Source organism: Micromys minutus (genome assembly GCF_963924665.1).
Source record: "Micromys minutus genome assembly, chromosome: 22".
Classification (NCBI taxonomy): domain Eukaryota; kingdom Metazoa; phylum Chordata; class Mammalia; order Rodentia; family Muridae; genus Micromys; species Micromys minutus.
Window position 1 is genome coordinate 21158469 of NC_137957.1, and position 14677 is coordinate 21173145.

At 38.1% G+C, this 14677-nt stretch overlaps 1 protein-coding gene across 8 annotated transcripts in view; it reads right to left on the reverse strand.

Moving 5' to 3' along the window:
- Positions 1 to 2130: 2130 nt before the first annotated feature.
- KCNC2 (potassium voltage-gated channel subfamily C member 2) overlaps positions 2131 to 14677 on the reverse strand; it is a gene marked incomplete at both ends in the record, with an annotated part of 185648 nt that continues 173101 nt past the window's right edge. Inside the window, 3 exons of one of the 8 annotated variants that reach the window (XM_080935733.1) lie at positions 2131 to 2380; positions 8905 to 9069; positions 11058 to 11985. In XM_080935733.1, the coding sequence (XP_080791859.1) occupies positions 2286 to 2380; positions 8905 to 9069; positions 11058 to 11985 (1188 nt within the window). Of the gene's footprint in view, positions 2381 to 3403; positions 3572 to 4299; positions 4437 to 5443; positions 5572 to 8904; positions 9070 to 11057; positions 11986 to 14677 lie in introns of those variants that run through there. The other 7 variants (XM_080935735.1, XM_080935734.1, XM_080935732.1 and 4 more) reach the window with 7 other exon arrangements.

Consider the following 14677-nt stretch of genomic DNA (forward strand, 5'->3'; position numbering starts at 1 on the left):
CAGTGAAAACTGGAAAATTTCAAGTGACATAATCAAATTTAACTCCTAAGGATTTCAATATGTAAATTGATTCATAAGTGAAAATATTTTCAAGTAGACTGTAAGTTCTTGAGAGTCTTTATAAGTTCATTGGAAGCTATCCTTCAGTCTGGCTGATTATTTACTTATTTTTATACTTCATTTTCATGTCTATGTGCCATAGTGTGTGTATGAAGGTCAATGAACATATAGTGAGACTCAGGTCCCCTTCCACTCTGTGAGTCCTAGGGTTTAAACTCAGAGTGCCAGTTGTGATGACAAGTACCTTTGCCCTCTGAGGCCTCTCACAGGCCCCCACATGGAATTCATTGCAAAAAATAAGATGAATATCATTCCTGTTTTTTTTTTAAATAAGAACTGCTGGTAATTGCTATTGATAGAAGTGTATGCTTTCTCTTTATTCCCAATGTTCCTTCCCACAGTACATTGTTCCTCTGAATATTATTGTTGATAACATCTGCAGGTAATTCTACTTGCATACTTCCCTTTGCTGGGCTCAGCATCCTAACATTCTTTTCATCTTTTGCACTGAACAGCTTGAGAGACAGGGACTCACATGCTGATACTCTATCAAAGGGCGGTTGGGTCTGCCCACGCTCTTCTCTGCCTCAGTTCTTCTTTTCTCTCCTACCATTGGGTGGTGGGATAGAACTGTGTGTTGTAAGTCTATTCATGTCCCTGCAGCGTCGCTAGAATACCAGCTATGGACGTGTCACATGTAACAAACAGGGAATCCAAAGGCAGAAGGCACGTTGTAAAGTAGAATTTACACCAAGAGCATCAGTAAATATTTAAAATGGAGGAAGGACAATTGTGATAAAAATTGTAAGTGAGTAGTTGTGCCACTCAGGTCCTTATCTGCACTGCTAATGGAATTTTAAAAGAAGTATTCCACCCACACACATACACTACTATGGCAAATCAGAAATATTAGTGTTAATCACTAAATTGCCTGTAAACACTGAGCATTGTAGAGATAAGAAACTCCAAAGTTGGCCATGAGTGAAACTGAGAAAGTGAAAAACCATAATGAGGTGGGAAGCATCAGCTATGTTTCCAGGTGAAAAGGAGAGCTTCAGCACCTCTAACAGACCTTCCTTCCCAGCTTCCTGGGGTTGTGTATGTGTGTGTGGCGGAACTAGGAAGCATAACAACAGCAAAGTCGATGAAATAAGGACACACAAAGAAAGGAAGCCAGAGAAGGGTATGAATCATTTAATCAGATAGGATTCAAGTTTATCCCCAGACCATGTGACTTTTATTCTTCTTTTCAGTTAGTAACACGTCCATTGGCTTATCACAAAGGTTAGTCATGGCATGCACCTTGAGATGGTCACAGAAGGTACACAATACAGGGGTTTATAATTAGGCTATACAGTATATTCAGAATCCCAGGGGAACTAATAGAGTCTGGAAATATCGATTAAGCAAGATGAAAGACTTATACAGTTTCAACTACAGCAGTGAGAAAGACAAATACACGCTTCATTAGCCACAAAGCTCACAGGAAAAAAAAAAAAAGGAATTGATTGAAGAATATCTCTTTTATGCAAAATAGACATTTTAGGATATAATTTGATAATAGTCTACTATATACTGACATTTTCCTTGATCATTTAATAAAAAAATATTCTCATTGCCATAATTTATATTTTTTAATATTTATAATTGAGGTAACAATGACAAAAGACTTAAGCTATGAATACTATTGATGACTGTCATCTAGATAGTAACAGGGTTCAGAACTAAATGAACACATGACTAAGAAATGGCTAGATTTATATGTAGACACTAAAAGTTTACAACATAGTTGACAAGCCGATATATAAGTGGTTTGCAAGAAAATGAGGCAATCAGTGTTTGTAGATCCAACACTCCAACATGTAATGTACAAATAGAAGACATGAAAACAGACCTATACTACATCGGACTCACTGCTCGCTGTAATGTGCAGCAAAACCACCATGAGTCCAAGAGGAGCCATTCAGAGCCATGTGAGCAATTCTTGACGTTTCACAGATGCTGACCGTAAATGTGGCTTCCTGTGCTATGAGACTGTGAGGGGCAGACCCATGCACACGTTGGTATTTACAGTTCTTTCGTGGACTCTGGTCTGTCGACAAGCAGAATATTTCCATGACAAGCACCATTTCATTTCCAGCCACTATTCCTTCCTTGGTAAGCGTTAAATGGCACATAAGATGCAGGACCTCTTCTGAATACAAACTGGTCACATCGAGGCACATTCAGTAGCAGAAGTTTCCTGTACAATCCTTAAAATGGCTAAATCTCAATGTCCCCTTCTCAGCAGGCAAAAATACATGGTAAATTCTGCACAACACTACAGTCAATAACAGCAGCACCAGACAGCATATTAATTCTTTACCGTAAATCTTTGAGTATTCTATGAATGGTGTTATCAAAAGAATGATGATAGCTCTAAATTTCGAATATTTACGTCTGGGTAAATGCATTGCTGTACAAGATCTGTGACATGCAGCTCATGCTCTAGGGCTTGGGAATGGAGACTAACAAACACACGTCTTTATCCAACAACAAAAGTGACAATTGCCTTCCTATCAAAAATAAACACGAGAATTAGGAATTCATCAACACGCTTAAGGATCAATTCATTAAAAGTAATAGTCTATGCTGTGACTATTAGTATATTATGGCATTTTCCTTCCTGCACATATCCAAAATATCAGCTACACTATTGCTATGGCATTTGGAAGGGGTGTGTAATCAGACTATCTTCCCTCCAGACTAAAATGAAGAAGAAGAAAGACTTCCTGGGGATGTTTCCTGGAATGTAGGGATGAATGCTGATCGCTAGCTAGGCAGTAGAAACCAGCACTGCAGTTAGGCAACAGAGAACTAGGGTGAAATTGCTGCTTTAGTCCTGCTCATGAAAAAAAAAAAAAAAAAACATATTCACAGTGCCTATTAATTTAGGTAGTCTACAGAGCATCATTAGTTTATATACAAAGCAGAGAGGCTGTTCCAAGTAGCAAAGAAGACACGGGCAGGAGGTAGGGAGATCGGTACTAAGTTTATGGAGACGATCAGGGCACTACCCTCTATGGAAGCAGACAGCTTATACAATTAAGACAGGGAGCTAAGACACACAAATGGAGACAGCACACGGGATGAAGCACCTGATTAAACACAGCCTGAAAGATCTGGTTAGTCCTTTGATGCAAATTTTAAGGCTAGTCAAAAAAGCCTGCAAAAAAGTGAACACCAGTAATTTTTAATGTTCACACAAAATAATGAATTTTTAAAAAAAGAGGCAAAGAAAAAAAGACAGAAGCCTTGGGTGATATTTGTCACTCTACCTCTTATAATAACGACAAATTCCAGGATTTATAAGGGGATGGGGATGGCTCTAGTACCAAGCAGCAACTCTTGGCTAAACAATGCAAACCTAGTTAGCCATTACCTTTCTTTCATCTGCCTTCCCCAAGTCATTAAGTAAGAGATCTGGCCTCAGCTTGCATGAAACTAGTAATGGCAACCTCTCTGCAATTACCTGTGTGTACAAACAACCAAAACCATTCAGAACACCAATACAGCTTTTTCTTTTTAAAAAAAATAAATCAATTGAGAAATTAAGGTATTTAAAGTAAACACTTTTGTCAAAGAATGGGGTGGGGGGATTAGCAAGGAGAACGGCTCCCCTCTTCCCCATAGCCCCAATTCAACCTGCAGAACAGTCAGTGCTTTCACATTAGCAGGATGGATTGAAGTGAGTACATGTATCCGGAGCCCTCCAATCCCAGGACTCTACAACACTGTATCCAGGTGAATCAGGCAAGATGGTCCATGCAAATGAGCTGAGCAAAGTCAGGTTTTATGCGATCTAGATAGGATCTCAGACATCTTCAGAATTGTTTGGAGTCACAAGAAATGAAGGTCCAGTGAAGTGGCTGGCATTTAAAAGCACACTAGTAAAGTACATTTCCCTGAAGATACAGTTATGCGTTACTGTACTGGCCAATATCTGACACTATTGGTCACTGTATTGCGAAAGGAAATTGGGGCAATTCATATTGAGTAGGAGCACTACTTTAGATTGTCTTTAAAGCCAGGATAAGATGTTTTAGCTAGTCAGGTAGCATTTCTGACTTCAAATAGTAATATCATGCAGGATCTATACTGTTTTTGATGGAGCCTGGGGTAACTCTACAGTAATTTGTTGCCATTACAGGGTAAACAGTAGTTGTACTGATAGAATTTAGCCAATCGATGCAGTTTAGTTTACAAGATAGACGGGATGGGAGACCGAGAGCGCCTCAGAGGACACGGAGAGTTGTAGGGAGATGTGACTGGAGAGAGTCTCAGAGCATTGCCTGCCAAGCCCGCTATGTTGTTTAAGCTTCGGGATTTTTCATATCCTTTTATGAAAAAATGCATAGACATCAGTTGAGTTCAGTCCATAAATAAACAGAGACAAACATTACTGTGCAGGGCAACCCAAAAAGTGCTGTTTTTTAGCTAAAAGCATTTGTAAAGAACTCAATATTGACACAATCATACATCTAAACACTGAAGTTCACTTTATTTCACATTCTGGGAAAAAAAATTAAACCAGCTCTCACAAATTTCAGCTACAACATTTCAAAATATATTTATACTTGATTATGGTTAGTATTAATTTGGCTTAGAGAGACTACAAGAACTTTTCAAAATTAGACAAAAATAAAACCTTAAATAAGTTTACAGACTCAACACTTTTAAATTTCAGGACACGTTTCTAAAACTTGAAAATATATGAGATATATTCTTTTTAATGTTAGTATAATTAACTAATGAAGCACACTTCACCTAAAGTGCACACTTGTTTCCAACATGAATGCTTTAAATTTACCAGTTTAAAAGAGTGATTCATATAATAATGGCATTCAGTGCCATTATCCAGGTGATACGGGATGGAAAGCACATTACCAATTCCTTAGGTAATCAAATGAAATTAAATAAAAAGGAAGCAAATGAAATGTAAACTGAGTCATAATTTTAGTGAAGTAGATATGTATTTGATGTATGCGGATGACTTCATCTCTTTCCTTCGCCCTCTACAAATTGAGGCAAATTTTGTTTTAACCAAAAATTCTCGACCTAATCTAAATGTTGGTGATAGCCAGGTACTTAGATGAGTAAGCAGCTTCTCAGGAACATTGACTTGGTGGGTTTCCCTAAATCACTCCAGCCAAGAACCCATCCTGGGACCTTTGGAGGCAGTCATATGGTGTAGCATTTTCAGTAGAATATTAGAGGCAGTTGAATGAGCTAGGGGTGCTTCTCGTACAAAGTGTGACGCGACGTGGAAAGCAAGACGCGTGAATGAAAATGGAATCCTATAACACAGCTTTGGAAATAAACGTTTGGTAGTTCCACTGAGCAGTTAGAGGGTGGGAAATGAACTTCCCGTAGGACAACCAAAATTGAGTAAGGGCGCACAATTCCAATGAGCTTCTGGTCTTGTGTCTCCTTTAGTCTGTGAAGTACTCTCCATGGGCTCTACTGTGCTTGCTGATTGTGGGACGAAGAGAAAAGAAAGTCCTTTGTAACTGCCTCTACTTTTTATTGGGACCAAAGTAATTTTTATATTTATCTGACATAGGAGAGGCCAAGACAGTTATACATCAAGACAGACTCCATAACAACTTTAGAACAGGCTAAAAGTGGGTGAAACAAGACACAAGAGTAAGGAACACTCCCTGCCCACATGCACACACATTAACTTCAGTAGATTTAGTGTCTTCTAAGTAATCTTTAAAGTAGACACTTTAACCATCTATTAATGATAATAGTGGTTTGGGGAAAGGGTATTATGTTGAATAAGCATTTATTTGCCTCTTTTCAGTTATTATCCTTTATTATAAAACATGGGAGAAGGAATATTTTCATTCCATTCTGAGAGATGATGTGATGGTTAATAGGATAGTGCCTTCATTTTTTTTTTATTACAAGTAATTTATCCTTACATAGAAACCATGTACATGGTAACTTCACTCTTACTGTTCTTCAGTAAATTGGGTGAAAATCTAACTTTGAAAATTACAGGAAAAAAAATAATTTTCCTATGCAGTTGAAGTTGATTACATGACCTAAAAAATGCAAACTAGATGTCAAACATTGATAGATGTTATTTTTTTTTGTGTGAGCCCATTTAAAAGGGAGTTTACATCCCGAGTTCTTTATACAACTCTGAGATATGTAATGACCTGTGAGATAATTTTATTTTAATCACCCAGTGAGAGATGAATCCTGATTGCTATTCTAAAAGTGAATTGTTCTTCTAAATTAAAAATTTTAAAGTCGGTATTTTTAAATTTTGTTTACATATCTCTTTTATTTTGATATCAGTAATTTAATATCATCTGAAGAAGCACTCCTCATTTAGCAATAACCATTTAACTGGTAAAATTATGTGTTTTTTATATATCTTTAGTTTTACCTATTCCAACTATTTCTAATTTTGATACTTTTTCTTTTTGCTTCATCAAGCTTTTCTGGGAGTGACTGAAAAATGTAATATACATTTAATATAAAATGTAAGTTATTCATGAACATAAACAACAGTAAACCTACTTAGAACAAAGCTCCAAATAAAACTATGCATTTTATTCAGCTTCTAGGAGCATGTGCTTATTCCATGCAATGTCAGCGCTGCCACGCATGGAGTGTGCGTGTGCTTCATATCGATGACATAGTCTCAAAAGAAGTTTGAAGAGAACACAAAGGTAACCTTGGAACATTACTCTTCAAATGCATCTTTGCATTCTCTTAATTCATTATGGGACATTACCATAATTGTAGGTAAAAAACCAAAAATTGGAATCCAGTAATATTTTAAAATTAGAGAGAGAGAAATTTTTGAACGTTTAGATAGAATTAGATAAAACAAAATAGATCTTCTAGGAAGTAAATGTTTGGGTAAATAAAAGAACTCTGTAAGTTATATAAAGGAAATGGGGAAACAGTGGATAGTTTCTGGTATATGTAACAGCAGGAGACAAAAGAAAAAAATGGTTAAGTGTATCCAGAACTCATATCCACATAGAAAGAGCATGTAGCTGTGGAAGAAGTTATGGAATCAAGAATGTGGAAGAGTTGGTGTGGTAAAAAAAAAAAAAAAAAAAAAGATGGAAAAAATGCTCATGGGAGATGCTCAATTTTCAAAAAGAGTCCTCATTAAAAAGTAAAATTTGCATTTATGAAATAAGGTTGCATGTATCTTTATAGGTATAATAAGTACCTCATTAATTGTTTTGATCATAAAGCTTTGCAATATTACAGTAAATTTTTTATTGACATACTATCTTACAATGTCAAAGCTTTTCTCAGACATTTTAATAGTATTTGCAACGAGTATGTAATTAAAAAATAGTATTATTTGGCACGGGGAAAAATTGTATCAAGATCTTTAAATTCATTACCTTTGTATAAGCAGCACATATAATAATTTAGTAGAAGATGCATAAAAATGAATGTCTATTTAATCACATATACTAATAAATGTGTATATACATACCCATATACAGACAAATCCTGTTGATATATTTATGTACTCAGAAAAGTGTTTTAAACACAAAATTTCCTACATAGTATGTGCACATATATTTTGCTAAAATATTATATGATTTTAGCTATTCTCACAAAACATTTAAACTTTCCAGCACATAAATAGTTTTTTTTTAAAAAAATAGTAAACAAAGCCTTTCAGAGGACTGGAATACATTACAGCTCAAAGAACACTGGTAAACCATGGAACTGACTGGAATGAAGAATTATTTGACCTATCACTCAGCAATAAATAAATAAATAAATAAATAAATAAATAAATAAGAAATAAGAAAATGAAGAGGCCTCTGTAGCTTCCCTGCCTCAAAGACATTGAAGCAGAGAACAAGTAAAATATTCAGAAGAGATGAAAGAGAACTAGAGTAAGTTATGAGATACTTTTTAAGGAGGGACATCATAAAATGAACATTTTAATTTTAAAACGTTTAGGATACATAACAGATAGGGAGACACATTGTTTACAGAACACAGTGAAACAAAATATCAAGGTTTCTGTTTAGAGTAGCCAATTAGTACAAGATCATTATAGGTCTTTCCCTGTTCTGACACATTGATCCTTCTGCAGCCATTTTTCATCTTATCACGTAACATTTATTATCTCCTACATGTTAGATACTGTTTACTGTCTGCTAACAAACATTAATGGATTTTAAATTGTTTCACTGAGCCTAAAGAAAGTATATGTATTTTAAATCACATTTATGACCCTTTAAGTAGTTAAAAAATGAACAAGGCAGAGCAGAGGGTCTTGTTCTTTGAGAAAGTCGGAGAACCTGTTGGTATCAACTGCCAGGGCACTGGGAAAGGTATTAAAAGACTATTTGGTTCTTTCATTTGGAAGAAAAAAAAATGCCTCATTAATTATTTAATGGGCATCAATTACTTACAAATACAACCATAGAGCCATGAGGTGAGTATTGGTTTAATGAAAACATAACATATAAAGACTGTTAAAGGCATCATGCTAAAATAACTAAGGGCTGACAATGTTGACTGACTTAATGATGTTCGCATAATCTATTAAAACTCTGACCACAGACAGAAGATGAATGAAACGATGAAAAAAGTATACAGAATAAATGGTAATGCTTTTTATATACAACAACAGCATAGGCTATCGTGGTGGGTATTGAGAAGTGCCTATAATGAGAAGACACAATGGGGAGGATGAAAGAGTGCCACATGCTGCACTCCCTGGGAAAGGGTGACTGAGCATTTTGCATTGCTCTTACTTAATAGCTAAGTCACCTACTAGGGTTTGATTAAATGCAGGCCTACCTTTCCTGATTCCTCCATCAGAAGCACACGTGTAATCACCTGTCGTCAACAGGAAACACGTTTCCCCTCTTCTGTTCTTGTCTCTGGTACTAGAGCGTCTGAGGGGGAGCCTTTCTGGAGGCGATAGTGGCGGCTCACTTCCCGTACTGTCGTCACCTGATAACACTGGTCACAGGATGACGCCCATTGACAGACAGTGATGGATGAGGAAATGAGACAGGACAGAGAGTTTACAACAGATGCCTATAATCCAGTCACTCAATATACAGAACATGGTAATCACATCCCAGTATTCAGCACAATAAAAAAAGAAATTACATGGATTAAGATGGAGGTGTATTTTAAAGGGAAGAGATGGTCCTTAGGGAATTCTGATTTGTTTTTGGAATCAATCTAATGGGTAGTTAGCTTTCACACAGGTGATGCAAACTCAAAATAAATGTGATAATGAATTAGACAAAACTTACTATGTAATTTGTTACACGTTATTCAGTTACTATGAGTGGAAAAGGTTAAAAATAGAGTGCCTTTAATAAGAATCTCAAGTAGTACAGGCTTTGCAATTCTTAAAGAGCTCAGTTTTCCACCAAACAAAAATCTTAATCAATATAATCCCAAGCCACAAGATGAACCATTTTACTTTAAAGACTGAAAATTATTTGGAGTAAAGCATACAGGAAGATGCCCATGTTCATGACAGCAGTATTTGCTTAGGCCTGCTCACCAAGGGCTCTGTTTACCTCCATCAGACTACACAAGAGCTTACATTACAACGTTGATCAGAGATGAGTTTGTCCTCTCTGTCCAGGCCTTCCTTAAGGATTCAGCCTAAGAATGCTGAGGACGATGTAATGAGTAACAACTATAATGAAATTCCTCCCTTCAGACAGATGTTCTTAACAGCTGTCAGATACATGTTGATGGAAATTCCCAAATGCATATAAGGACTGTGAATGAAATTTCTGAAGAATAGCTCATCTCCAGTCTTACTTCTTTGAGTTTTCAGATTGCTTCATAAAATTTTTCCGAAGATAAACAGGGGACCTTGTTTCTAAATGAGACATGAAATCAACAGTCTCTTTTTTTTTTTCATATATTGGGGTATAAAGGGAATACATAAATAAATTTAAAGATAAAAAGAAATAGATAAATAGATCATATATATTATATTCACTTTACATTTCAAGATAAGCTATTTAAATAAATATTTTTCTCATCTAAAAAATAATTATATCTGACTCAGGCAAAATAAACAAGCAAGAAAAGAACTCCCTTGGCCTTGGCTTGAAAACACCGACCCTAGTGTGGGAATCAATCAACTATGAGTTTCATCTAGCATGCAGGGGACAGGAATCCAGCAAAAGTCAAGCATTAAAATGTTCACTATTCAGTTCTAGAAGGGAGTAGAGGCCAAGATACAATGCAACAAAAAGGAAAACTGTTTCAGGAAAGAAATGCAATTTTTGTCATTGGTTATCCGCAGATTACCTGTACCCTTAACAATGGAGGGTTGTGTTTGTGTGTTTGTTTGTTTGTTGTATTACACGTAACTATCAGGAAAAGAGCTAGGTTGCAATACCCTGCCTAATTTTAAAACAATGAAAACTTAGTTCACTAGAACAACACTAATAATCCGCTTTCTTATTGGACGCTCTGTCTTCCGCATCACCTCTTTAGTGCGAGGCCTTTGAGGTGAAAACATCCGTTCTCCTTCGCTGACTGCTTCTCGTGAACGAGGTTGAGATGCAGAGTAACGTGTGGCAGAGGTGAAACTGAGACAAACACAGCAAGCCAAATGATATGGAGGTGAACATTTGGAGAAAGAAACATGGTCAGACCATCACGTCATGCCGAGAAACAAAGAAACATTGGCACAGAAGCAACACATGGGCAAAAGAAAAATATGTGCATCATCAGCAAAAGGTCGTTCCCACCAACGTCAGAAAACCCCACAGACCTCCTCTGCACGATCCATACGTAGAAATGCTACAGTCTTGTTATAGACAAACCTCACACAAGCACGCATTTTAGGAGGAGATAAAACTGTAAACGTATGGATATTTACAGAAAAAAACGAGAGCAGCTACCATTTGCCGGTAAGATGCAGTCGGCTATAACGTATTTAATGGTACACATTTGAAACCCCGCCTTACCTGATCTATTATGTTCCAGAAGCCGGTTTTCTTTGCCCAGACATGTGTCACTCTGGGTGCTGTTGCAGGCCATGTTTAATTCTGTCTTGCAAAATGTAGGTGAGCTTGCTAGAGGGGCTGGAGGAATGTGCTTCTTCCTTTTCCTTGGAAGTTTCTGCTTCGCCATGGCCAAGGAGTAGTACATCCCAAAATTGTTGACAATGACAGGCACGGGCATAGCTATTGTCAGCACTCCTGCCAGAGCACACAAGGCCCCCACCAGCATCCCTGACCATGTTTGGGGGTACATATCCCCATAGCCTAAGGTAGTCATGGTCACCACGGCCCACCAGAAGCCAATGGGGATGTTTTTGAACTGTGTGTGCTCACTAGCTGAAGGATCGTTAGGCTGAGCCCCAACTCGCTCAGCGTAGTAGATCATCGTAGCGAATATCAAAACTCCCAGAGCCAGGAAGATGATCAGCAACAAGAATTCATTGGTACTCGCACGAAGCGTATGTCCGAGCACCCTCAGACCTACGAAATGGCGGGTGAGCTTGAAGATTCTCAGGATCCTCACAAACCTAACCACCCTGAGAAAGCCGAGCACATCTTTAGCCGCTTTGGAAGACAGCCCGCTGAGTCCCACCTCTAAGTAGAAGGGGAGGATGGCCACGAAGTCAATGATGTTCAAGAGATTTTTGATGAATTCAAGTTTATTGGGTGAAAAAACAATACGGACTAAAAATTCAAAAGTAAACCACACCACACACACTCCTTCCACATACGTCAAGGCAGGATCCGTTTCGATTTCGTACTGGAGAACAGCGCTCGTGCCGTTGATGACGGGCTCCGTCTTGTTTTTGACAATATTGAAAGCTTCGTGCGTCTCCAGGCAAAAGGTCGTGATGGAAACCAAAATGAAGAACAAAGAAGCAAAAGCAATAAACTGCAGAGAAAAAGAAACAGAAATACAGAGTGACTTGAACCATCCCATATTTATATCTGAATCTGAAGGACACTGCCAAACAAAAGGGACAACGTCATATTTGAGGATTTCACATCAGTTGCTTCTCAAATGCAAGGAGAGAGGTGCACACTAAGCTAACAAGGCTGGACCCCTAAAGTTCTACAATCTCCAGTATTTGTACACAAAACTTTGTTCTGTGTTGTGTGAAAAGGAGAAAAACTGTGAAAAAACCAGAACAATTATTTCAGAACAATTTTAATGGCAACTGTCTGGAAAGGGAAAACAACATTTTTGGCAATAGCTCCGGTTTTGGCAATTGCCTATGCTCTAGAAACCTTAAGACAACGGTTTTAACTGCATATATAAGGCAGATCACACTGGTGGAAATTTAGGAACCACATAAATATAACTGTCAGTTTCTACTTGTCAATAAGATGGGGGTATCGTGAGATACAAACATAAAAGAGAAACGTGGAATGTTCAGTGGCACCGGAAGATAGAGACTCCACAGTATAACAAGTCTGGGTTGGGCACAAAATCAAGCATTAGAAATTAGAGGAGAGAAACTAAGTTGGGGTGGGGGGATTCAAATACTCTTATCTTCCCATGTTTAAGAAAAAGAACTTGAAGATGCTGAAGTAATAAATTAGAAGGCTATTAGTTTCAAAACTAAGTTTTCCATTTATTTAGTCAATGATATTTGAAAACACATGCACCTACCAATATACCTAAGTCCTTAGAATTCCCAGTTACACAGTTCTGGCTAGAACCACCTGCTGTTGATTTCAGGTCAGTCTGCAGAACAACACTAATACCATCCCCCATCCTACCCTTCTGGAAAATGAGGCCAGGGCATTTGCATTCCTTCTTTTTAAGTCAGTGGGCACAAAGCAATAGGCTCAGACAATAACCTGACAACCAGTCACAGCTTCCACCCCTAAAGTTATCAGATTCCAAAATGGAGAATATGAATGGTTGAAGCCTCTTCCCTTAGACTGGGAACACACACGTCTTTTTTTTTAAGATTTATTTATTTATTATATATAAGTGTACTATAGGTGTTTTCAGACACACCAGAAGAGGGCATGCCGCTAGTATTATCTTGTAAATGTCTCAATAGCCACACTTGCAGAATGAGCAGGCTGTTCCTTTCATAGATGAACGATGGAATCACCAGCAGAAACTGTATCAAGTAGAAGGAGTCCCTTAGTTGGAAACCATGGGACTATTTCCAATGTCCAAATGGAACTATTTCCAAAATCCAACCTGTCCCCTGACATCTACTGGTCAATCAGAACAGCCACTGAGGTCAGAGCCATATCTCAAGAACACAGGCTCCTCTTTTCAGTTCAATGAGCCTGTGAGGACGTCACAAATGGACTAATTCTATTGTGGCTGTGTTCCTTAGACAACCACCCAAGTGAAGGAATTACCCTAATTGCGTGAGCACAGCCACCATACAGCATTCGATGAGTGTCACCTCTACAGCTTTGACCTGCTTCACACACACCTCTGCCAAACACTCTCGTTTTGGCCATTTATAGTCCAACTGTTAGGTTTTCCAGGAGCGTTTGAAACACTAACTGCCTTAGTTAGGGTCTAACTGCTGTGAACAGACACCAAGACCAGGGCAAGTCTTTTAAGGGCATTTAATTGAGGCTGGCTTACAGGTTCGGAGGGTCAATCCACTGTCACCAAGGCAAAGCATGTCAGAGTGCAGGCAGGCATGGTACAGGCAGAGCTGAGAGTTCTACATCTTTATATGAAGGCTGCTAGCAGAATATTGACTTCCAGGCACCTAGCATGAGGGTTTTAAGCCCACACCCACAGCGACACATCAACTTCAACAGGGCCACACCTCCTAATGGTGCCACTCCCTGGGCCAAGCATTTACAAACCATCCCTACTTTGCTTTTTCATTTGATGTACAAATGAACACACAGCTCTGTGGAGTCAGTTAGGGTAAGACTTAGCACCACTACAACTTTGCATACATTAAAAGATGGTGTGCCGTAGTGACCTGTGATCAGTAATTGATTCGGAACTGCAACCTTATTTTATCTCTAGATTTGAAGGTTATATTTGTTTCTGCTTAAAAGGGAAACCTTTTGAGATCAGAGCTTTGCACATACGGCCCCACCCCTCTTCCCACCCACAGTTCCCATAAGGCCACACCGTCTCCAGGATTTCGGATTAGGCATAACATTTTAGCATGAAAAGCCAGTGGACAGCAGTTTAGTGGTAGTCTGACGCTCTGCAGTCTAAAATGGCACTGTTACAACTTCATCCTCCAGACAGAACTAGAGTACATGTCATGTCCAAAGGAAAGAACAATTCTGTAATATGCACTAACACTTATAACAAAACAAAACAAACCTGGGACTTCTATGATTGGACATTTCTCTATTACACAGCGCTCATGTGCACACCACATTAGATGCTCCTTTCAGGCCTCAGGTCAAGCTTTTAATTTAATAGCATTTAGTGAAACATAATCCACTGAGGAATTACAGCGTATGGAAGATGCCAACATAAAATTCATTAACCGCACCAAAGGTCTATAAATTTTAGTTGTCACAGCTTCAATAAAGGAAAAAAATATATGACATTATGAAAGGAAAAATTCTGGACTGCTTTTGGGATGAAGGATTACTGAGACCTTTGCCCTCAG